Here is a 25,318-nt window from a genome sequence, read left to right as displayed (position 1 = left end):
GTAATTCTGCATTATAGAAAAGACGACGTCATTCCATTTGGGGAATCCTATTTGTTGGTACCATCTCATCAGAGATTTTACCCAAGAGCTCAGAAAAGCCCACTCCAGCTGTCTTCCAGCTGCTGCCTCCAGTAGCAGCTGGAACTGTCTCTCAGAAAACTCAGAGTGAACTGGCTGCATTTACTTAGCTATAGAAGTAACACTTTTTAAAATAGCCAAATTGCCCCATTCTATTTATCCTGTGTTAAGAGTTCTACCACACAACTACATTCTTTTATGACACCTGCCTCTGGTATTACTTGATGTGGCCCTTGTGCAAGGGAAGACAGATGCTCTGTGCTCAAGTTCCAGAAAATGTCCTTCTCCATGGAAACAAAAGAGCACTGTTTCTCCCATAAACCCAGGACCTCTGCTTCCTCTGAGTACACAGATCAGGTTGCACTGCTTGGGTTATTACATAACAGAGCGTTCGAATTTGGGTGCTCTGGAACAGAGGACGGAGGAAATGTCTGGAGAGTCCACGGGGTGCAGTTCCTTGGAGTGACACATGAACCAGGGATGGCACAAACTGGGACAGGAAGTAAAGGCTCGGTCACCCAGCATAAAGCACACCAAGGATGGAACCAGAGAGGGTGTCTGGTGTGGACGACTGGCCTCGTTCAGATAAATGCCTATGACGCCACATAAGACATACCTGCATGATGAGGACAGGGCAAGAGCCTGGGCAGAGCACCCTTCCGGAACTATACTTCCATCAAACACACAAATCTCATGAAGGGAGAGACTGAGCCACCCCGTCCAGAACTCTTTCAAGTCTAGGCTTTCCTGCTTAACAATGTCACTTTTTTTATAGTGGAAAAAAAAGTCAAATGATAAATGGGTAGAGCTTTCAAGAGAAACAGGCAAGGGAATGATGGAAGTACTATCTCTGCGAGTTATCCAATTCTGATCCCACTTTAAAAATTATTTTTAATGCTAAAATATTCATGCACAAAATAATATAATGTCTGGGAAATGCTTCAAAATAATCCAGTTGAGAGTGGAAAGGGAGTGGCAGAGACAACACTGGACTGGCTGTGCGTCGGTAACTGTTAGACCTAGGTGATAAACACTGGGGGTCTGTTATACTACTACCTCTGCTTTTGTATACAGTATTTACAAACCCCTATAATAAAAAGGAGAAAGACTACTAAACTACTGTTTATCCAGGAAAAAGAGAAAGCCATTAGACTTTTTAACCTCTTTTCTCCCACCCTGAAAGTCCCAAATTTATTTCATGGTAATAAAGAGAAACAAAGACAAGAATATTCATGTATTTATTTACAGAACTTCACATAAAACACACCAATATCTCTCCTATTTATATGAACACACACACACTCTTGCTCAAGGCAGAAAACCACCTACATGCATGGCTTTCAATGAACTTGTCGTGCTCCACTGGTCCCACAATCCTTGCGAACCGTCTCATTGTTTCATAAAGGTCTTGGACCTCCTTGGGATACCGCCGTTCCATCACTACAGAAAAGGTGAAACATAACTGTGTCAGAGAGAATATAAGGATCCCTAAGTATCTGCATTTCTTTCACAAGAGGTGGAACGGAAGGACATGATCCCTAACCTCACATGACTAACTGACAGGAAGCAAACAGGAAAGCGAAGAATGCAAAACACTAATCATAAAAGCAGCATCACACTGCCAATCACAGAGGGCTGTTGTCACCACTGGAGCCAATCTGCACTACCGCGCACCTGCTGACCTCCCTGCCTCTCACTATCTCTGATCTGTCCAGGGGCAGGAATTCCTGGCAGGAAGACAATTAAAGGCAGATCATGTACTCTCAGGAACAAGGCTGGGCAAATTTTCTGATATTAACTTCCACAGGAAAACAAGGGACCTGCAGACACAATAATCCCTCTAGAAGAGATCAGTCTGGAAAAGTGTGTGATCTCTTGCACGCCTCACCAAAATTCTTCCTCCTACCTGCACTTAGTCAAGTGAGACATACAGTATTTCCTCACTAAACTAAACTAAGTGCCACAACTTAATTCACTACTGATGCAGCTATACTTTGATAACTACCATGCAAGAAAATGGTCACATGTGCGGGGGGGGCTAGGGCCAGCAACTTTGCGGATCATTACTGACCAAATTTCTAATAAACAGAGATACAGGCAAAGGAGATGGTAAGTAACACCCATCAACAATAACTGGTGGGGCAGAGCAGCCTTGGTCATGTCAATCAGATACCGTATTTTTCAGAGTATAAGACACACACACCCCCAATCTGGGAGAAATAATGGTTGTTAATGCTGCTGAGTTCTGTTCATATTACACTGGTGAAATATTATGTTATTTATGTTATTAAATATTTTACCACATTTTTTGCTTCAAAAAGTTGTTTTCCTATTTTTCTCCTGTAAAACCTAAGTGTGTCTTATGGTCTGAATAATACGGTCATCAATGGTGACTAGGCTAGTTTTGTCCACCTCTAACAGTTATTTTAATTAAGTCCTCTTTTCAGATGAATCTCTTCTCTTGCAGGAGACATTCTTACCCACAAATTCTAGGAATAAAAAAATGAACTTATTTTATTCACAAACAAGTTCATCGTGGCATGATTTTTAATAACTAAAAAATATAAATTTGATGGGCAGCCACAGATTGATTATTTTCACTATTAAAGTCCCTTCCCCTTCCCCACCTCTCACTATAGGGATAATAAAGATTTTGGAGTATAATTTTAAAATTTGATTAAAAAAAATAAAACATCCAAAAAACCTCTGCCTACCATAGTAAGGTCACATGTCCATTCAGTATGATGGCCAGTAAAAACCTCTGAAACCACACTGTGCCTGCTGCTTCCTTCTCAGAAGCAGCCTAGAGTTAGAAGAAGAATAAGGCTAAACTGACCTCTGCCCGCCAGCAGAGGTTAGAATATACTCAAGAGTCAAGGTCTCCGATACGGAAAGGTTAGAAACCCCCTGACCTATTACGAAAAGCCCAGGAACTGACACAAAGGAATCCACTACGGTGGCTACCAGAACGCTAGTGACCAATCACTGTCTACAGAAAGGGCAAGGGAAATGGCTCCCGAGTTATTTCTGCGAACCCACAAATCTCAAGGAGGATGCGGTTAAACAGGCAACCCTGTACACTGCTAGAAGGAATACAAATTGATATCACATCTTTTGTAAAGCAACCTGGCAGCAAGTGTCAGGAGTTTTAATGGTCATATTCTTTGAACTATTAATTCCACTCCTGGGAATCTACCTAAAAAAAAAAACTCAACATAGACAAAGTTTTATTCACATACAAGTTCATCATGGCACTATTTTTAATGACTAAAAAATATAAATATGCTAAATATCTAATTATGTAACTGTTACAAGAGACATCCTCAAAACACCACCGCCACCTGAAAAATGTGTGATGGAAAGTGACAAAAATAAAGGACATAAAATTACCACGTTTACGATCATGACTTGGTTAAAAGGCAGCCCGCGACCAGCTGCCCTGCACCCACCAGGGGCACGGAGTGCCAACTGTAACAGTCTATCAACCGGGATGTGAACCACAGTCATTACTAGATTCTTCTACCAGAAAATAGTAATGTGACATAAAACTATTATAGACATTTTAAGTTAAATACTGCAATTACTCTGACATCATCATTCTTATTTGCTGAACAAACTCTACAGTGTAGAAGAAAAATTACAGCTCTTCTTCCTGCCCAGTTAGGTCTCTCCAATTATTTAAAACAGTGAGGTCAAAGTTAGCATTAAAAAAAAATTCTCATAGGTTTATTATCACCATCATACAATGCTAAATGTCATTTTTTTGTTTGTGTACTATGATACAAAATAGAAAAATCACTTTGTTGACTTTTCCATAAAAACATTTCACAAGCTGGTGTTCAAGGTTATGATTAATATCTAGTTCCAAAACATGACCCTATCCAGTTCCAGAAAATGATTCATGAATACTCATGCTGTAAGTCTTACTATTCAATAGAATTGCCTTAAATACTTATTTTCTTATTTCCTTGAAGACTTAAAATACATGGATGCTCTATCTTTACCCTCAGAGATTTTCACTAATTAGTCTTCATAATATCCTGGTATCAGAATTCTTTAAAGCCTCCTAGATGATGATAATATACAACTTGCATTAAGAACTACTACCATAAATGAGTTAAAACTATTAATAATGTTAGAAGAGCGCTGGCTGGTGTGGTTTAGTGGATTGAGAGCTGTCCTGAGGACCAAAAACTTGCTGATTTGATTCCCAGTCAGGGCACAAGCCTGAGTTGCAGGCCAGGTCCCCAGCTGAGGGTGTGCGAGAGGCAACCAATCAATGTCCCTCTCAGGCATCAATGTTTCTCTCCCTCTCCTTCTCCCTCCTTCCCTCCCTAAAAATAAATAAAATATTTTTTAAATGTTGGAAGAAATTTTAAAATAAAGAAAACATCTAATACTTACACTGAAACTTCCTAAGGTTGATTAATCCATGATCTCTTATAATTCTAGAATGAAAACCACAATAATGTTTATTATAGTTAGTTTTACATTTAATAATGTTTTCCACATGCAGCTTTTATTTGCGATCCTAAACACTCTGAGGTGAAATATTGAGGTCCAAAGAATCACTCCCCACAAAGTTCGGCAGGTCAGTTAGTCAAAACACAATTTTAGACTCTCAAGTATCACACATTTTTTTCTCTCCATGGGCCTAGTAGTCTCTCAATAACTATTCGCTGGATGAATGAATGAATCAATGAGCACTTACAAATACTGAAAAACCCATGTGTATAACAAGAAGAAATAGAAGGGAATCTATGTTCACGTCACAGGTATTAATCTATTTAGCTTAGGGAATTTAAGGCAAATTTAAGGGAAACCTGTTAACCATAAAAGGGCACCATGCTCACACATTCCACATTTACAGCTGTACATTCACATAACGCTTTGAAACTATTTGAAAAAAATATTGTGCATGTTTAATGGAAGGGCTCCATAAAACATAGTATCTAATAGCAACCTCAACAGTTGAGTTCTACAATATTGTCTAGCTCTAATTTTGTGTTTTAAGCAAGAGAGGACTTAAGTAAACCCTGCAGAGTTATGTGTCTGGAACCTTTTGATTTATACCAGAGGTATTCTTGAACAGCAACGAGCTTCTCACAAGAGCAGCTGGGGAAGCTTCATCAGCACTTCTCGGGAGCTAACTCCAGACCCGCAGCGAGTAAGTGTTGCTTTAGCTCACATCTTGGCCCCCCAACAGTGCCTCCCAATTTCATCCATACGATAGTTCCCACATGCCATTCCTTTTTGTCGTTGTGATGCCACCGTGTCTCTAGTTAGCAACACCACCTGTCAGTAACACGCCTACACACACATCCACACACACGCACACTCACAACCTCTGCACAGCCTTCTCTGAACTGTCAACGTCTCTGTAATCCAACAGGGGTCTGGGATCCAGCATTTCTCAATCTGAAATGTGTGTTTTTTGATCTGTTGCAAAGAGAAGGAATAACCAAGAGTACCTGAAACTTGTTCAGAATTTCCTTTGAAATCCTTTTAGATAAAAGACTTCTCATAAAAATCAAGCAATCAGAATGAGAATAAAAAAAGTGTAGCAACTTAATAACATCTTGAATTTACCTTGTTCCTTTTTTTCCTTAAAACAGTGTACACGCATTATTCATTGGTCATCAATACTTCAGGAAGGGTTAAGGAGAAGGAGGTAAAACAGCAACAACAATAACAACAACAACAAAACCTGCCAGGTATTATTATCCCCATTTGACAGATGGCAAAATTGAGGCCCAAGGAGTAAATATCTTCCTCAAGGTCACAAGAAAAGCCACGACGGAAACTTTTGTATGGGCTATACGTGTATGTGGTCAACAGTCCAAAGCTGGAAGAAGGCAAGATAAAGTTTTCTATACTTACTTTTTCCGCCTTTGTCTCTCCTTTAACCTGGAATGGTAAATATCTACTACAGCCATCTTCAGAGCTATAAATAAACAAATACATACATAGATAAAGCCAAGACAAAAGTAAATGTTTTACCCAAACTTTGAACCTCATATTGCTAACAGTTCCACACTCACTCACTGGTCTAGGAAATTTGTTTCTTGGAAACAAAAATATCCTAGGATACTGAATTTCTTTATCAGTCACTTATGGTGATGTCCTTTTTCCCTGTTTCTATTTACCTGGCATTATCCTCTATGGTTCAACACAAAGTCTTAACTTCGGTAACACATGGCTAGAAGTTAAATCTCTTAGAGCAGTCATGAAAATGAAGATTGATTCTGGTTGTAACTGCACAGGAGTGAGTTCAGGGGACACCATCTAGACAAGACTAACGTGAATAAGGTGCAACACAGACATGTTCTCAGAGTTTTAGCAGTTTTCACTCAGAGAGCAGCAACTATTCAGGGAGTAGTTTTGTATTCAGTAGTGAAAAGTTCCATTACGTAGCCCAACAACCCCAAACTGTGCCCTGGTTGGCTGCCCGTGTCCCCGGCCTTCCCTGGCTTTAGTTTTCTGTGAGAGGCGTGGGGGAGTCTAAGAAAAGAGTCAGTGGATACCAAAACTTTTCATCAGTACAGTAGTTCCGGTTTTCTTCCTTCCCTTGGCCAGTTTTTCCATCTTCAGAATTCTGAGTTCTGTTCTCATCTCCTTTTTCACCTCTCACCTTATTCCTATAAGCTCGTCTAGTTCCATGGTTCCAAGTACCATCAACATATATAACCTCCATAACTCTAATATTTATTTTAACTCCAGACTCTATTGGGTATCTATTTTCATGTAGTCTTCAGGTGCAAATGTATATTCTATTTCTTCCCCATCCAAAACCCTTCTCTTGGTTAGCAGCATTACAGTACACCTACTTATCCAAGAAAAAAAAACAATCTGGACTCTCCCTCTCCATATCAGGTCAGTCAGTGAATATTATCTATACTTAATGCTTAAATCTCCCTCAAATCCATTTCTTCCTCTTTGCCCCTAATTTTACTCCTTAATTCAGGCATCTTGTCTTACCCAATCACAGCATCCACTCTTTTTTTAAAAAATATTTTATTTATTTATTTTTAGAGAGAGGGTAGGGGAGGGAGAAAGAGAGGGAGAGAAACATCAACTCTGTAGTTGGCTCTCATGTGCCCCCCACTGGGGACCTGAACCACAACATAGGCATGTGCCCTGCCTGGGAATCAAACCAGCGATGCTTTGGTTTGCAGACCGGCACTCAATCCACTGAACCACAACAGCCAGGGCTGCGTCCACTCTTTTAATGACTTCCTTCCTACTCACTCCAACGACTCATCCCCTTCCTTATTCCAACAATTCATCCCCCTTCAAATGCTACTACAGTAACGTTTTATTGCACAATCTAATGATGTAATTCCCTACTTCTAATTCTTTAGTGGCTCCCCATCCACTTACAGGAGCTCACACTCTTACACTGCCCCCAAAGCCCTATGCCCCAGATCACAAAGCTGCTAAGTACAGAGCAGGGGTCCAAACCTAGACTGTCTGGTTCCAAAACCTTAAGTAGGAAAGACACTGAAATTGCCTAACATGTTTATTTTTTCTGTGTTAATCTTACATCCTAAATCTGGCTTCACTGAAAATGAAATGTATAATTTTTAAAAATCTCACAAGTAAAAATTCTCTAGGCTTTTAAGTCTGAAGACCTCTAGAGTTAAAAAATAAAGACCAATCATTAAGAACTGTAGAAAAAAAATATGAGGAATGCATGACTTAGCACTATGCTACATTAACCATTTTTTCTCATCTATAATCTATGAATTCTGAGGAAATGTAAGATTTAAACATTTCAGTGGGTTCTGGAACTATCCTAATAACTTGTTATCTCCATAAGTGTTGTATAAATTGAGAGTCTGGTGGTTTCAATCACTGGATGTGACCACAGAAGATGAGGAGGCCCCAGGGCACAACACAGGCCTGATGTGTTCTCTGAAAAGCTAAAGTACGTTCTTCACATGTTAGGTAACATAATTTCTAAGAACACACCAGCCTTTGCAATGAAGCATCTGGTTATGTATGACAATCTCTTCTTCCAGGACAGAAAACTTCATTCCAAAATACAGCCTCTGGAATACTAATAAACAAAAACTTCAATCCTATCTTATCCAAAGAATGGGAGATGCAAGTTCCAGGTCAGCTCGTGGGGGCAGCGAGTCAGCAGGGGTTCGTGCGTTCTGCGACAGTGTGTCTTAAACCCTGCTTCCCAACGGGCAGGTGGGACGCACTCCAGCTGAGCCTTGTCTCCCTCCTCCATATCCAGCTGCCCTTCCTGGTGGCAGTCCCTGAGGGCACCTCCATGGAACAGTTTGAAACCCACACTTCTGCTAAAAGGGTAGGGAAAAATGGAACCCAAATAAGGAAGAGGAGAGAATACAATGACTCATCAGAGTCACCATTTCTTTCCCTACATGAAAACACACACAAGTGGAACAAGGTACAGTCCGGGTGCACTGTCAACATGGTGGCCCTGGCAAGGGAACAGAAACTAATTCTGGGCACTCCATGCCAACTCGCCACTGTCCACTTGCCCTAAGGATAGTCTCACATTAAAAGGAAGAAATACCAAACTCCAACATGCTAGGCTATGGACAGATGCACTACATATAACTTCAGTCACTGGGAAATGACCAGAAATACTTTATCTAGGCCACTCTCCTTTGGCTCTGAGATAAAAATAACAAGTTCTAGCTGGATGACCTGAAGAGGTGAGGGAATGCAATTTTTTTGAAAGTTTAAGTATTAAAAAGAAGTATTCTCTTACCATGATTTTTTGGGTTCTTTTTTAACAAGTTCAAAAATTTAAACATTGTTTCTTTTTTTTCTAGCTGCCCACAAACTAAAAATAATTCAATCGTATCAGGTCCAAGATGTATGGCAATGGTTTTCAAACTTTTTTTTTTTAGATAGAATTCTTTCTACAAGTGAACTCTTTCTTGATTTCTAGGGTGGTTCCATAGGAAAGCCCCGGTACCAGGGAAGGGCCCATACCCTGCCACTGTTTTCCAGCCGCTGCTGTGGAATGGTGGGCTCTCGAACACTATGCTGGCGGAGGTGTGCTTCGCCCACCTATGTGGCAGAAAGGCAGATAAAGACAGGGAGGAAAGGATGTGTCTCTGACACACGGTATAACCCAATACAAGTTTTAGTGTGGATTCTATTTTTTTAATTTTTTTAAAAATTTAATTGTTCAAGTACAGTTTTCTGCCTTTTACTCCCACCAGCCCTCCCCACTCCCCTCCCGTTTCCACCCCCCTGTCCCCAGTTATTGTCCATGTGTCCTTTATCCTTGTTCCTGCAAACCCTTCACCCTTTTCCCCTGAAATTCCCTCCCCTCTCCCCTCTGGTCACTGTCAGCCTGCTCTCAATTTCAATGTCTGGTTATATTTTACTTGTTTGTTTGTTTTGTTGATTAGGTTCCTGTTTAAGGTACGGATTCTATTTCTTATGACAAACAGAATTAGGAAGTCAACAGTTCAAGGCAGAAAGAGAAGCAAATATAATAGCTAAGTAAATAGCTAAAATACACTGAACGTTTATCATGTTTCTGGCTCTTCATGGGTCTTATTTCTTTTATCCACCCAATAATAAGAAGAGTTCAACAGGAAAGAAACTGCTTGTTGATTCAGTGGAAATCACTGCTAATCTTGACAAAATATTTTTGTAATCTTTCTAAGACACTAACTTACCATATTGTTTCCTGAGATTTGTGTGGGAATGACTTAATTAAAACAGAAAAAAACTGAAGAGACTGTGTTATAAAAAATCTATAAATAAATATTGCTGATAACTGGTTCTACAGCTTGATCATTTCAGCAGTTTCAACACGTACCAGTGGCTCTGGGTAACAATGGAAAGGAACATAGAGACAAATGAAAGGAGAACTGTCCTTCTCCCAGAGAAAAATTCATATTTGAAGCTATCTCTTTTTCTTTATAAAGCACACTCAGGTAGCAGCAGTGATTATAAGATCTTCGCTGCACGAATAACTCAGAGAGGACCACAGCACAGCAGGCAGACTAGAAATAACAAGGCAGACACTGCCAAGAATGAGAATCATCAGTTCACATTCTACTTATAGTGACTGGAGGTTCCACTAAAGTGGGCAACTGAAAAACCAGAGATCATTAAAAACCAACCAACTACCCCCCTCCCCCACAAACACTGATGTAAGTAAGGCCTCTGAAATCTCAGCCTTGGGGGAAGAACAGTCTCCCTGTGATTATACTGAGTACTGATAACAAAGTTTCCAAATGGCTGGCCTTAAAATATTTCAAGAAGTGGGCAGAAGTCAGAGGCAGCTCCTTCCCACTGCAATGTATTTCTAACGTTGTTCAAAATAGCTGGCAACATGTTTCTGTTTTCCCGACAGAAGGCACTTACTGTTTGTTTGGCACGAAAATCAAGTCAGAGGCCTCAACTGCAGGGAAGCCAATCAAAACCCCTCTGACAACCACACGAGTACAAACCTGTGACTCAGGTATTCCCAAGAAGCAAAGCTTTAGTCATTCCCCACCCCCTACTCCCAAGCTTTTGGCTAAGAAGTACACAATTAATTCTGTGACGGAAAGGCAACTATATGACCTAAAAGTTAGAGCCAGCAACTAGGAGGCCTTGGGCGAGTTAGTTAACTCCTCTGTACAATGCCTCCAATGTAAATGGGAAAATACCTATTCCTGCTTCTCAGGAATGTGGGTAAGCCACGGGAGATAACAAATGTGAAATGTCATCCCCCCAAAAACAACCAGCAACCAAATTTTAAGGTTGTAAGATAATTAGTACAGTGTTAGGATCAGAGACTCGGGAGATGGCTCTGTCACTTGCAGGTTACAAGACCTCAGGCACTTTACTTGGTACTTCCATTCCTCAATTTCCTCATCTATAAAATGGGGGTAACAATAGTGTACAACTCACAGAGTTTGGTGAGGATTAAATGAGTTCACATGGTGAAGGGCTGAAAATGGAACCTGGCAAACAGTAAGTGCTAAATGTATTAGCTATTATTAATAGCATTTATGTCTAAAATGTCCTAAGCACACAATAGTCAAGTCACTATTCAAGGAAGGGGCCTGCACAGGGTGAGTGTGTGTGGAGACCAGGGTGGGTGTCTGAGTTTCTGACTGGAAAAAGGATGAAAAGGCTGACAGTGTGGGCCACACGTGGGGGGCGGGGGGGGGGCGGGGCGGAATCCATGCCTGGCCAAGAAATTTTGCTGAAATTATCTTTCCAAATAAAGGGAGAATAAACTGTTTTCATGTTTATGCTCTGGGGAGTGTTGAAAACACAGACCCCACACATAGGAAGGAGCTTATAATGCCTCTTGCTTGCTTGGCTTATGAGACAGCAGTGGTTAGAAGATATTGTACCGAGGATTTTAGAACCTCTGAAACTCTGGGTAAGAGGAGTCCACAAATTTAGGAGAGATTTTCCTAAATGAAAGCAAATGGCGAGTGATGTTCTCAGGAAAAGGGAGCTACACTGTGTCGGCACTTAAATTCCCACAACATAACCACGGCACACGAGAGTCTCCTGCGTCTCTCTGAACCCACAACTTCTGCTGACTTCGATAACATATAAAGAGTGTCATTTGGGGATCCCAGATCTTCCTTATTGTCTTCCTTAGACACTGCTTCACGTGTAATATCTATCTTGGGCCCATTCGAGAAGCTTTCTGGTATGGCCCTGGCTGGTGTAGCTCGGTGGGTTGAGAGCTGGGCTGCCAACCTGAAAGGTCGCCGGTTTCACCGCAGCCAAGGCACATGCCTGGGCTGTGGGCCAGGTCCCTGGGTAGGGGCTTGCGAGATGCAGCCGATTCTACCTCTCTCCCTTTCTTTGATCTCTAAAAATAAATAATTTTTTTTAAAGCTTTCCAGTATGGCTGGAATTAGTATATCTCCAATGTGTCTCAGGTCTCTGTAATGAACCATTCAAACCCATGAGCTTCTGACCCTTTTTATTAGACAGATTCCATGAATAATAGCAAAAGCCTTTGGGTGAGGAAAAGGGCTCGGTGGCGCCCATTGATCTTCCAGATGCCTTGGGATGGATGATTAAAAAGCACCCAGCCAAACCCAGCCAAACCCAGCCAAACGATTTGCTTCCTTCCAGTAGTTATAAGTGAGGGAACAGAAAAGGAATGTTGTTAATACTCAGTAATATTAAGAGTATAATGGTATAATGGAATGGTAATTGTATCATCCTGAGTTATGTGCCATTCTTCACTGGAGATACTCACACTCTCTGACGAAATCAGTGTCACCCCTTCCCTTTTGGCAGGGGACACAAAGAAACAGTAAGCAAGATCCTAAGGACCTGCCCAAGATCACACAGTGACTAGAAGCAAGCCCAAGGCTGAGTCAGTGCACAAAATATGTGTCCCTCTGTCTGTTCTAGGTGTGCTCCTTCTCATCCCTTCCTGAGACTGCTTGGGCTCCTGGCCCCCCTTCGAAGAGTGCTCTGGGAGAAACTGCTCAGCTCAGGGCCAATGGGCCCCACTGGCTAGGGTGGGTCATGCTGCCAGAGGAGCTAAGAACTCAGAGCGACAAACAAACATCCCTTTCTGGCACCAGCAAGTCGACCCTCTAGTGCCACAAAACCTCTTTAAAATGTTACCACCTTTTAAAAAGCACCCGTCTCAACATCTTACAGTCCGCTACTAGACAGGGAAGGGAAGCAGAGGCAGGGATTATTATTTATGTTCTGATAAGGCTACTTATGTATAACAATCATTAACTGATGTTTCAGTTCTAGTTCAAATGAACTAGAATCGAATGACTAACGAGGTTGTAGAAGAGCACAGAGAGTTACAGTGTATTATTGTAGGTTTGAAATGCTAACTTAAAAATTGTTACTCAGTCGATTGCTTCTTTCTGATTTTTTTCTTTTGCTCCCACTTAATTACAGAAAGGGGCACAAGTGCACCAGAACAATTGCAGATCCCATTTCTAGGAAGAATGAAGAGTGAAATAAAATGCCAACCATTATTACAGTTTTCTTAATAATGTTGAGGCTTAAGAATGAAGACCTTGGATTAGGGCCTAGGGGAGTGATTCAGCAAGTCTCTTACATAGTTTAGGCATTATTGACATTACAGAGTCTGACTTTCAAAAGTTTGCTACTTTTGAAAGGCATCTAAAAGGATAATATTTATAAAGTTGTGTTTTTTTCATTATGGAAAAGAAAGATACAGCCCAGGAAACAATACCATTTTAATTAAAGCTGGTGGATGCAGGGAGAAATACTGAGTGGCAGACTGCACACCAACTTCAAGGGAAAGACGCAGGATGAGAAAGACAGTAACATGAGTTACCCAGGGTCAAAAAGAAGAGATTGACGTGACGCCTGAACAAATACAATGAATCTAGTGAATGCCAAAGGAATTTGCTTTAGAGCTTTCCTCTTTTAGTTCAATCTGCGTCACTCTGACTTTCCTTAAAGTTGTGTGGGAGAAATGAAATTTTGCAAGAAAACTGCTCAAGAAATATGTAGAGGAAAAAATTCTGAAGGTAAAATTTTTATGAGGACTTTTTCTTTGTCCTCCATCTGATGTAACAAGTACCTAGGCAGCTCTTCCATGGGGAGAAGAATCAAATTCCCCTTCTAATGACAGAGCAGCAGTTAATGCCACATGAAAACTTGATTTATAATTCAACAAGGATTCCACTTGCCTTTCCTGCCTGGAATATGGATTTAAGAAAAACAATGAAGATGCTGTTTGGGGAATACAGAATCCAAGACAGCATTCTCCATATTGCATCAGATTCAATTCTGGACTGAGCAGAAAGAGAAGACTGGGGATTATTTTAAATATGTAGTTCAATGAAAATAGAAAGAGGGGGAAAAAAAAAGAGATTCAACAAAAGTCTAACCATCCACTTTTAAGAGCCCCGTCGGCATTAACCATTTATGTTATAACACAAGAGTTGACATAAATCCTTAGCTAATCTTAGATGAGAATTCAGAAACGCTAAAAATTCAACAGTTCTGAGAAATGTGAAATTCCTAATCTTGGTATAAAAATCCTCCAAGAACTTCTATTCTTTTCCCCTGCTATGGGAAATCTGGGGTGGCAAATTACAGTGGACATCTACTATCAGCAGTTGCTACTGAAGTCCCAGGGTCTTCATGATGCCTCCCTTCCTTCCTAGGGGGCAGTAAGGGCCAGTGAACCAGTTACTTCAGGGAAGGCTCACCTCAGTCAAAAGGAAGATCACACGGTGCAAGGACTGGGATATCGTACAACCAACACTCCCACTACCGGCACCAACGATCTTTCTCATTGTGGCCAAAACCCAAGAACGGGGTCAGTTCAGTAACTTAGTCACTAGATTTTGAGTCCTGTTAAGGGCAGGGAACATGTTCATTCATCCTTGTATTCCTAGACCCAACCCAGTGTCATTGCATAGCTTGCAATCAATAAAAACATTTGTTGAAACAAACTGTTACCATGTAAAATGTCCGAGTCATCTTCAACAAAATCGATGTCTCTCAAGTCCCACTCTGCGTAATTGTCAAACTCCTGTTAGGGGAAAAAGAATTCCCACCCCAAACTAATCAGCTTTGGGTAATACTTTTCCAGTGGCCATGCATTAGAAGTAAGCAGAAAATACACAGGTTAACACTCATTAAAAAGTACTGAAAGGGGTACGAGGTCAGCACACCGCCACAAATAACAAGTCATGGGGGAAAGCTGAGAGGCTTTCAGGCAGTAGTGACAGCAGAAATGAGAACTGTTATGAGTTTATGAGCAAAGCCAAAGCTACTGTTCTAAAAATTAAAAGTAGTCTGTTCATAAAGTAACCCCCAGGAAATGGAATTCTGAACAAATCTTCAGATATGAAAATTGTCAGCATTGATTCATTTACCTTTTTACTGCCTTTTGAGGACTGTATTTATTCATCGATATTGCTCATATAGCTCAATGGGTAGATCTGTCCATATTCTATTCAATGAGGACAATTCATCGGGGTAGTGTCCATGGGTAGCTCTGTAGTATCATTTGCCGTGGCTAGCAAAATTGTTTGTAGCTTGCTAAACTTTCAACTTACCTCCAGGACTGTAATTGTGAATTAGCTGACAATTTGAGAGACTTGCAACTACATTCACGGCTTTTTAACTCCATGGCTGAACAAGGACCATGTGGTTTTTATGTACATCTGTCATTCTTGACCTTATAAATACAGTAGCCAGCAAGCTACAGCCTGTGGACCAAACCCAGCCCGCCACCTGTTTCTGTGAGAACAATTTACTGGAGCACAGGCATGCTCATTTGTGGACATATTATCGATGCTGCTTTTGCATAACAATGGCAAAGTTTAGTTGCAAAAGAGACTTTACGGTCTACAAAACCTAAAAGATTTACCATCTGGCAATTAATAAAAAAAGTTTGCCCATCCCTGATATAGCACAGCCTTGGAACCTGCCAGGCGTGGAATGAGAACCAGTCTAAAGACGCCCCAGACCTACTACGAAAGTGGGAGCCAACACCAATGAAACTTAAACAACAGGTTCCTGGTCTGAAGAACTTTTATTGTTCTACATGTGAAAATGTTTACAAGTGAGAAATGGCACTCAAACAGAAGAAAATGTGGCGGCGTGAAGCCCTCCCCCGCAATTACGATGCTTCAAAAATCGTTTTTTAGTCTGAAGGCACCTACAGGCAAAAGACACAAGCCGCATTGGAAACAAAAACAAGACGCTCCTACCTCGATGAAGTCCGCCCGCGCGGGCATGTACCCTGCCATGTCCCGGGACAGCAGCGAGTCAAAGGTGGGCCGGGGCGGGTCATCTGCGGCTGGAAGGATTTAGAGTTTTTCTTACTTACTTTATAAAATATTGGCCTTAAAAAAGTGACACAGAAATAGTCCCAATTAATATTCCGAAATACTTTTGTTTGGAGACAGACAGTGTGTGGGAGAATACATAAAATTCAAAAGATTTTTGTAAAAATGAAAAAGATAAAGTATTATGGAAATAGACTGATTTCTTAAAAAGGAAATCAAGACTTAAGGGATCCTTTAAGTAAATGTGGGAAAATTTACTCTGTTTTTTGCTTTTAACTTGCGGAAAAATAAAGGATCTTTTCTTTAATATTATAGAACATAAGTATTTTACCCGGTCTCCTTCAGCTCCCTTATGCTGTAGGGCCAATCTCAATTTACAAAAGTCATCCAACTGAGAGGCCAAAAACCAAACAACAAGAACAAAACAGCCGTTGGATCTGGAAGTCGGCTGGAACTGGGTCCTAGCTCTGACACCCCTAGTCCCCTAAGTCCCCACTTGACCTCACACAAATCACTGAAGCTTCTCAATGTGTTTCCTCGTGTGTGAAACAGAAGCACTCGCTCTGCCTAGCTCACTGGGCTCCTGTGAGGAACAAATGGTCTAATGAACTTGGGAGCAGAGCGCCAACATCCAAAGTACGATCCAAACAGGAGGTGTCATCAGACTTTTGAGTCAGTCAGCTATGAAACTGCTCCTGGAGAGTATGAGGAAAGGGAGGGAGGAAGGGAAAACATTCATATCCCATTACTCGTGCTCTGGGAGTCATTGAAGAAAGATGTCCATTTATAATTCATCATAGTTTTGGTTATGTTTTGTTAGAAGACCCATGGGTCCCTCAGCCACATGAGATTTAAAAAATAAAGTGTGCTGTTACTGCCACAACCACGTGAACAAAAATAACAAACTGCTTCTTGGACTTAACATTAAAATAATTAATAATTGATGATACTGAGTCAAATACTGGACTTAAGTAACTAATATGTATAATCATAAACACTCCAAAGGAATTGTAAAAAACCTTGTGTTCACAATAGCATGGAAAGGCTAGTTCATTTTGCAATCTCACCCCGAAGAGGCAGGCATTAAGGTTAACTAATAGGTTAAACTTACAGAGTCTCAGATGCAACTACACATTGGATCCGGGCACTCTGACATCCAGTACAGAACTCTAACCTCTGGGAGACGTTTCCTCCTTGCCCCATTATGGCTCTGACTCTCAATAATGGCCATGCCAACTCATTCTATCTTTCATAAATTTGTTAGCTGTCCAAGTCATCACACCATTATTTATCTGCTATGCAACAGGGCCCAAAGATGACCTAAGTATTTCTTAAAAGGGAGGCACTTACAGTGAAATGGAATGGCTGTGTCAGCAGCTTTTGCCTCCTCTGCTTGCTTCAGGTTCAGCAGGGTAGATGCAAATAAAGGGTTGTTGATGAAATGTTTCATATAGTGCTTCTCACACTCCTCCTTGGTCTTGGTACACATCTGATTGGCTACATCCTGCCTAGAGGAATGTGAGGAAAAGAGAAGGGAAAACTGCTTTTAACTACACATAGTGGTAAAAACAAGGTTTGTTCTTTCCAAATTTCAAGTCCTATCCATGTAATGCCTGGAATTTGATACCTCCAAGCTGGCAGCATGGAGCAGGACAGTAAGACAAATATAAGCCTAATATTGGTGTAATCTGATAGTCCAAGATATAAAAACAGTATCTGAAAAGCCTTTTCCTTTCCATCCAAAGAAGGGAAAAATTACTAGAAAACTTGTAATTACCTTGTGAGCCTGGCCCCAGGGAAAGAACTACTATAAATAATACACCACTTTGGAATGCTAAGAATGTATGTAAGTATAGTTTTATATTTGCATAATGTTTTACAGTTTACAAAACACTTCACATGAGCAAACATTTCTTTACTAGAGCTCTTTCAATAGGCCAAGCATCAGCTAGAAACATAATTTAAATTAATCCTACCATTGACTATGTGGTGTACTGTCTCAAAAGTACAGATGGAAAAACTGAGGCCTAAAGACACTGAGAAACTTGCTCAAGAACACAAAGCACATAAGTAACGAAGCCAGAATCTGTTCTCAAGACTCCTGACCGCAAGCCCAGAGGATGAAGAGGTAGAGGTAGAGGTGAAACCTCCCGAAGCCCCTTCTTAGCCTTTCTTCTCCACAGCACTCTGTCTATCCTTCTCACGAGGCATCACTACGCTCTGATTTGTGTGCGTCAACCATATATGAACATATTTTGTATACACAGGTTCCGGCACAAATAACGTCCCTTTTTAATTACAAAATCATAAGCAAGTAATTTTGTAGTGTAACAATACCACACTCAAGCCACCATATGACCTTCTAGCTGAAATGTTCAAATTGCTGTCCATCTTGTGTGAAACATTCATATAGCCTACCGGCCACACTCGAGTAGGCGTACTTCTGCTGGACCCTGTATCTAACACATATATAAAAAAGTCTGCCTGGGAAAAGTCCAGCCATTGTTACTATAATGAGAATGGTTTGCATGACTTCAATGTAACCTGGCAGCCAAGGAAAGTGGACTAGTCTGAACATATGTGAACAATGACTTCACTGTACTACTCAGTGGGGGTGCTAGGTTCCATTGAGTGAGCATGTGTACTGTGTGGCCATCACATTAAAAATGAGTGACTAGAGCAACGAATCTGCATCAAATTTTGCATCAAGCTTGACCATTCCTCTGCAGACTATTTGGATGATTCAGAAGGCTTTTGGGGATGATGCAATGAGTGCAGCACAAATAAAAGTGTGGCACAAACCCTTCAAAGGTTATTGAGAATATGTTGAAAGTGATCCAAATTCTGGAAGGCCTGCAACAAGCAGAACACCTCGGAATGTTGAAAGTATACAGGCTGCAATCAACAAAGATCAGCAACTGACAGTGCGAGAACTAGAAGCTGATCAAGGGATTCCAAAAACTTTCTGAGGTTTGACACAGGATCTTGGCCTGAAACACATCATGGCAAAATTCATTCTGCAGCTTCTGCTACCACAGCAGGAGGAACATCGAGCTGCAGCTGCTAATAACTTGATTCAAACCGCTGCCAATGAATTGGATTTTCTCAAGAAGGTCATGACTGGAGATGAATTGTGGGTCTATGGTTATGATCTGGAAACGAAGGCCTGTCATCCAATTGGAAGTTGCCTGGTTCTCCATGCACAAAGAAGGTGCAGCAAAGTCGCAGCAAGATCAAGACCATGTTAACCGTGTTCAGGGAAGTACTGTCCATCACAACTATGCCCCCACTCCAGGCCAAACAATTAATAAGGAATACTACCTCAATGTTCTCCATCGGTTGAAAGATGCAATCTGATGAAAACAGCCACAGCTATGGCTGCCACTGGTGATTGGCAGCTTCATCACAACAACGTGCCCACTCATGCATCACATTTTGAGCAGAGTTTTTTTGAGAAACATCAAATCAACCAGGTGACTCAGCCCCGCTATAGCCCAGATATGGTGCCCTGTGACTTCTGGTTTTTCCCCAAACTAAAATCACCTTTTTGAAAGGGAAGAGATTTCAGACTGTCAATGAGATTCACAAAAATACAACAGGGCAGCTAATGGCAACTGGGAGAACTGTGTGAGGTCTCAAGTTGCCTACACTGAAGGGGACTGAGGTGCCATTGCCCTATGTACAATGTTATTGTGTCTTGTATCTTCTTAAATAAATGTCTCTTTTTCATATTACATGGCTGGATACTTTCTGGACAGACCATTTCATGTACACACACATATGTGTGTATATATATATATATACTCCCCTTCTAGATTATAAGTTTCTTGAGGGCAGGATGTCATAATTCATAACTCTAGCACCCTTACCAACAAGCTTAGCGCCTTACCCACGATGGACAGAGAAACAATAGTCTTTTTGTGGTCTATGCTAAGAGGGAAGGGGGACAGGGAGGATTAGCCATTTAAGAGCAATAGAATGACAAGCAAAAAATGGAAAACCAAAAAGGCTAAAGATGGCTACTAAGTGTCTCATGAAAAATCACATTTTCTATCTTTTTTGGTATTCTCTGTAACAGATGATATGTTATGATGCTTCATAAATGCTGGATGAATAAATACAAGCAAAATGTGAACTAAACTCAATTCTCCTTCGGAGCTCTCGACATAAGGGAGGCAGCAGAACATACAGTCTATTAATATCAGGAAAGACTGTATGCACTAGGAAGGCAGGACAGAATGGAACTAGTTAAGACTCCTTCACTAACAAGCTGTGTGATCATGAGAAACCATTTCAAGTCCCCTCTCTGAGCTTCAGATCCTTCGTGAACAAAATATATTTAATAATGCCTCTGCTATCTAGTTAACGAAATGATACTGTCAGTGTCAAAGTACTGATAGAAATGAAAGTGGTGGTGCTGTTACTAAGTGCTGTTGCCACTTAGGGCAACAGCAATGACTGCTATCCAGCTCTGCCCAACCTGGACTCAGACAGATACTTGAAAGCTAAAACAGGGAATGTGAATAGGAAGTCTGTTGAACTTGAATCTTGGGTAAGCTCTGGTCATTTGCCTAAAATCTGACTCAGTTAAAAGATGAGGGCATCCACAGCCAAGAAAGATGCACAGAATCAGAAAGGAGCAATGATTAATGATTCTAAACTGCCCCAATATTCAGGAGGGAATAAACCAACCTCCCTCCATCTGGGGCTATTGATATATCCAAAATGATCTTTCAGGGTTGCCCAGTCAGAGACCATGAAACATCCCATATCCCCGGAAGGCATTCAGGAGGACTTGTCTTTAAGTCATGGGTCAATAGAAAAGCAACATATGATCTCCCCCCAACACATGATCTCAAACTTCTCTTTCTGAGGCTCCTCCCTTTACTCTTTGAGAGCATCTTCTTCTCTAAGCCCACTAGGGCAGGAGAAGCTCCAATACCAAGCTCTTACCAATTTCCAAAGCCACAGTCCATCACAGCTTCTAAAAGGGCCATTTCTTCTTGAGCAGTCCAGCTGGGGTCAAGAACAGGAAAATCTGAGGTCTAAGAAAGAAAAAGGTTTGCATAAGAATGGATATAGAAATGGAACTAGAAAACTCAATTGTAATACTAATTTATGTCCTTCTCAAAACCTATTCTCTTTCAGTAACTATTCTCATGGTAGTCTATCGCCCTTATTCCTATTTCCACAATCAAGGGTCTCCAATAAATATTACCACCCATAAGTGCCATGTAACTCAAGCAGAAGTATATATATACATATATATATTTTTAACTTAGTACAAAGGTAGAGATATTTTATTATGCTCCCATGTAGCTAAGAGGGAATACATGTGTATACATTTATTTTTTAATTAATTTTAAAAATATTTTATTTATTTATTTTTAGAGAGGGGAAATGGTGGGAGAAAAGAGGAGAAACATCGATGTGAGAACCACTGATCGGTCACCTCTCATATGTGCCCTGCACCACGACTGGGCCCAAACCTATAACCCGGCCGTGTGCCCTGCCCAGGAATTGAACTGGAGACCTTTTGCTTTGTGAGACAAGGCCCAATCAACTGAGCGACACCACCTGGGGCTATTTATTTATTTTTTTTAAATGGAAGAATAACCCATACATTTAAAAGAAAAGGTCACCAATGGGGGAGGGATTGCGAAAGCAGGTGGAAAGGACAGGGATAAAAGCTAGACCTCTGTGAGTATTCCCTATTTTGCAGATTTGACTTTGAAACCATATATACTGTATATAATTATTAAATTTTAAAATCATAAGAATTAAAAGCAAAATGTAACAAACATATAAATTAATGTTAAGGCATAACCACACAACTATCTTAGTTGACTTTAAAATATAATAATTTGACTGCATATCTATAGGATATAACGGTACCCTAAAAGTAAAAGGAACTGCCAAAGTAAGCCTTAACCTATTTTTAGTAGTCTTTGTGTACTCTGAGATTATTGCATGTGGCTGTGTTACGGGGTGAAGCAAATAAATAATTGCTGGCATCATTGGGCAGTGGGATTTTAGATCTATGAAGTTATGTAAAACTTTTTCGTCTTATATTTGAACTGAAAGTTTTAGTATAAACTCATGATGTATTTTGTATTAAAAGAATAATTTCCTAACACTTGTTCACTGGAAGGTCTAGAAACAATGACCCACCCAGCAGCAATAAGCGCTTCTATTACCTACTATACAGTCTCTAAATACTATTTTCACTAAAGGGACTCGGGCTCCTTGAAGAAAAAGCTGATTCTAGCTTTGAGTCAGGAAATGTACAAGGTGAGACTGGAACATTTTGTCATACTGGAAAGCAAAGAGGCTCTCAAAGACTATTAAGCGTCATGTCAAAAGGATTCAGAGACTAACCTGTAGAGGCTCCCACTAACTAAAAATGGAACATTTTGAGCATTAAAAAGGATAACCACTGCAAAGGTATGAAACACATAAAGCATTATAAATATCTAGGGGTGCCAGGAAACCAACTAATATTTCAAAACCAGAAAAAAAAAACCCCCAGAAAACGAAATAAGCCCCCGCTGGTGTGGCTCAGTGGATTGGGTGCCAGCCTGCAAACCAAAGGGTCACTGGTTTGATTCCAATTCCCAGTTGGGGCACGTGCCTGGGTTGTGAGCAGGGTCCCTGGTGGCGCTCAAGAGGCAACCACACATTGATGTTTCTCTCCCTCTCTCCCTCCCCTCCCCTCTGTCTAAAAACAAGTAAAATCTTTTTGCAAAAAAGGAAATAATCAACTATTTATCCTGCCTTTCCTGTAGAAACTCTACCTAAGGGTGATCACACAGATAATGATATGAACTATCTTTTTATAGAATTTAAGTCAAATTAAAGGAGTAACAGAATTAAAAGATAATTACTTTGTAATCCCCAATAAGTTGATAGATCTAGACAATGATCATAAATATAATATGGCCATTAAATCTAACTACCAAATTATAGGAAACACAAAAGACAGAGGAACATATTAGTTAGCAAAATTCAGCCTGTATTAACATCTATTACGATAACTCAGTTGAAAAAATCAAATAAACTTAGAAGGAGTGAGAGAAAGAGTGAGGGAAGGTTAGGGAGAAACCATGGAATAGAAAATATATGAGGCAACTAACTGGAATGTATGTATCTTATTTATATCACAATTAGAAGAAATTATAAACGTTGGAAAAAACTTTATGATACCACTGTACACTTAGGATACCCACAGAACAGCTAAAGAAGCTGATAGTTCCCAAGCCGACGCACATGCGCGGCGATCAGCGCTCTCAGGCACCGCGGGTAGGGGTGTGAAATGACGTAACCACTAAGGAAACTTTTTGACAGTTTCTAACACGTTAATCATTTGTTCCATGACCCAGCAATTCCACTCCTAAGTATTTATCTAAGAAAACTGGAAATATATATCCACAGAAAGCTTTGAACAAGAATGTTTGTAATATTCAAAAACTAGCCAAAGCCCAGGTGTCCATCAACAGAGTGGATAAACAGTGTTATAGTCTCACCATGGAATACTACACAGTAACAAAACGAAATGAACTATACAATATGGATGAATCTCAAAACCATACTGAGTAAAAAAAACAAACCCAAAATATTAACAAAAGTACGTACAGTATGAATCCATTTATATGTAGTTGTAGAATATGCAAAACTAATCTATGGTAATAAAAATCAGAACAGTGATTTTTCAGAGGTGGAGAATGGAACAGAGATTTTTAAAAAACCTTCTATGAACTGATTGGGGAAATGTGAAAAGTGACTTGAATTACTTCTAAATTTTAGGAAAGTCTAATAAAGAATTTATAGATAAAATGATATGATGTTTGATTTGCTTTAAAGTAATCTGAAGAGTTGGGGATTTACATTAATAGGCCATGAGTTGATCATTTTAAGAGCTACTCACAAGTGCATGGGAATTTATTATACTACATATGGTAGTTGGTTACAGTGGTGGCTCTCAATGAGCCTCTCCGGGAATTTACATCCTTGTGTGGTCCCTTCTAATATGGGCTGGACCTGTGACTTGCTTAAGAAGGCCTAGCAGCTTCCATTTTTGTGCTCTTAGGATTCCTGAGCCACATCAGAAATAGCCTCTTTGCTGGCAAGACCATGTGGAAAGGTAACTTGGAGAAGGAGAGGCCCTAAGACTACTGGAGAAGAACCAAGGCCTCAGGCAGTTAAGATGTTCTAGCTAACTCCCAACCAATCCAAGCCATCCTCTTGAGGTGCCAGGGTGTGTGGAAAAAAGCCCCTTGGACTTCCAGCTCCAGCACTGGAACTGAAAGTTATCCTAACCATGCCCAGTCTAACCTGAATTCCTGACCCACAAAACTGTGGGAGATAGTATGGTTGCTATTTTAAGCCACAAAAGTTTGCAGTAGCTGTTAGATTGCAATAGATAAGTGAGACACCATTCTCTCTATTTTAGTATGTCTGAAATTTCCTGAGTTTTTAAAAAAGTGACATAAGAGGTCTTCAGATTACCTAGCCATTTATAAATGGTTATATCTTTTGTTAATGACAAAAATACTGTGGTGATTTGTGAAATTACACTACTAATAATCAATACATGTTTATCTGAGCATGTATTATAAACATGCTTCACACATGGGGTACAATGAAACCAGAGAGAGAAATTCATGCGTCTGCATTAAATTCATATAATCACTCAACCTGGCCAGTGCCAAAAATACATGTAAATATGACAACTCGTAGTTGAAGAGCCTGTGTTATTTCTAAAACTGTATTTTGGAATATTAGCCCTCATCAACTTTACTGTAAGATAAATGAGAAAGACTTTGTACATCAAAAATAAATAAATAGATGTAACGGTTTTTCTTGAAGTTTTATCAATGTTACTTAATTTCCAGATCCCAACCTAGCCCTACTGAACCAAAACCTCTAATGGCAGGGCTCAGAAATTCCCATTTTTTAAGAAGCTCCCCATGTAGTCCTTCTGCACTCAAGTTTAAGAATCACTGGTATAAAGGGTGTGGCAGAAAGTGGTGCCTTGACTTGTTCAAGGTTCTAAGAATTATAAGACAAAAATAGACACAGGACTCAGAAATCTTAATGCACCACCCACCACAGCATGAGTAACTTCCAAAAATACACACTTTGAGATGACAAAAGTACTGAAAACCATTTAAAGTTTTCTGAGGCTTCACATGCAAAATAAATAAATAAATAAATAAAATAAAACATAAATCTAGTTTGAGTTGCTTCATGTGCAGAAAGCCAAAACTGGGCCATCATTCCCACTGAGGGAGATTCTTCTTGCCCTTATCTGGGAGTAGATAAGTCTGGCAGAAAAAAGGAGAAAATATTCACAACCTCCAAAAGCTCCCTGAAAGTAAAAGAGAGAATTTTAAAATGTGTGTGTATGGATGTTGAATGTCTGAGAAAGGATGTAATCAGAAGAATAAAGTGGACCTGGAGTGAAACTTAGTACCTTC

General features: G+C 40.3%; 1 protein-coding gene across 2 annotated transcripts in view; it reads right to left on the bottom strand.

The window, feature by feature from the left end:
• The window catches only part of TADA2A (transcriptional adaptor 2A), a 48,037-nt gene that overhangs the window by 8,107 nt on the left and 14,612 nt on the right, over positions 1-25,318 (bottom strand). For both annotated transcript variants that reach the window (XM_045835843.1, XM_045835844.1), the window contains 7 exons: positions 20,796-20,887; positions 17,193-17,350; positions 15,765-15,853; positions 14,506-14,578; positions 5,959-6,022; positions 4,483-4,526; positions 1,408-1,518 (listed from right to left, as the gene is read on the bottom strand). In XM_045835843.1, the coding sequence (XP_045691799.1) occupies positions 1,408-1,518; positions 4,483-4,526; positions 5,959-6,022; positions 14,506-14,578; positions 15,765-15,853; positions 17,193-17,350; positions 20,796-20,887 (631 nt within the window). The remainder of the gene's footprint in view (positions 1-1,407; positions 1,519-4,482; positions 4,527-5,958; positions 6,023-14,505; positions 14,579-15,764; positions 15,854-17,192; positions 17,351-20,795; positions 20,888-25,318) is intronic.

Source organism: Phyllostomus hastatus, unplaced genomic scaffold (genome assembly GCF_019186645.2).
Source record: "Phyllostomus hastatus isolate PE091 unplaced genomic scaffold, TTU_PhHast_1.1 phas_contig_210, whole genome shotgun sequence".
NCBI classification, from domain to species: Eukaryota; Metazoa; Chordata; class Mammalia; order Chiroptera; family Phyllostomidae; genus Phyllostomus; species Phyllostomus hastatus.
Note: the sequence above shows the minus strand (reverse complement) of the source record. Positions and strands in the feature narration are given on the sequence as shown.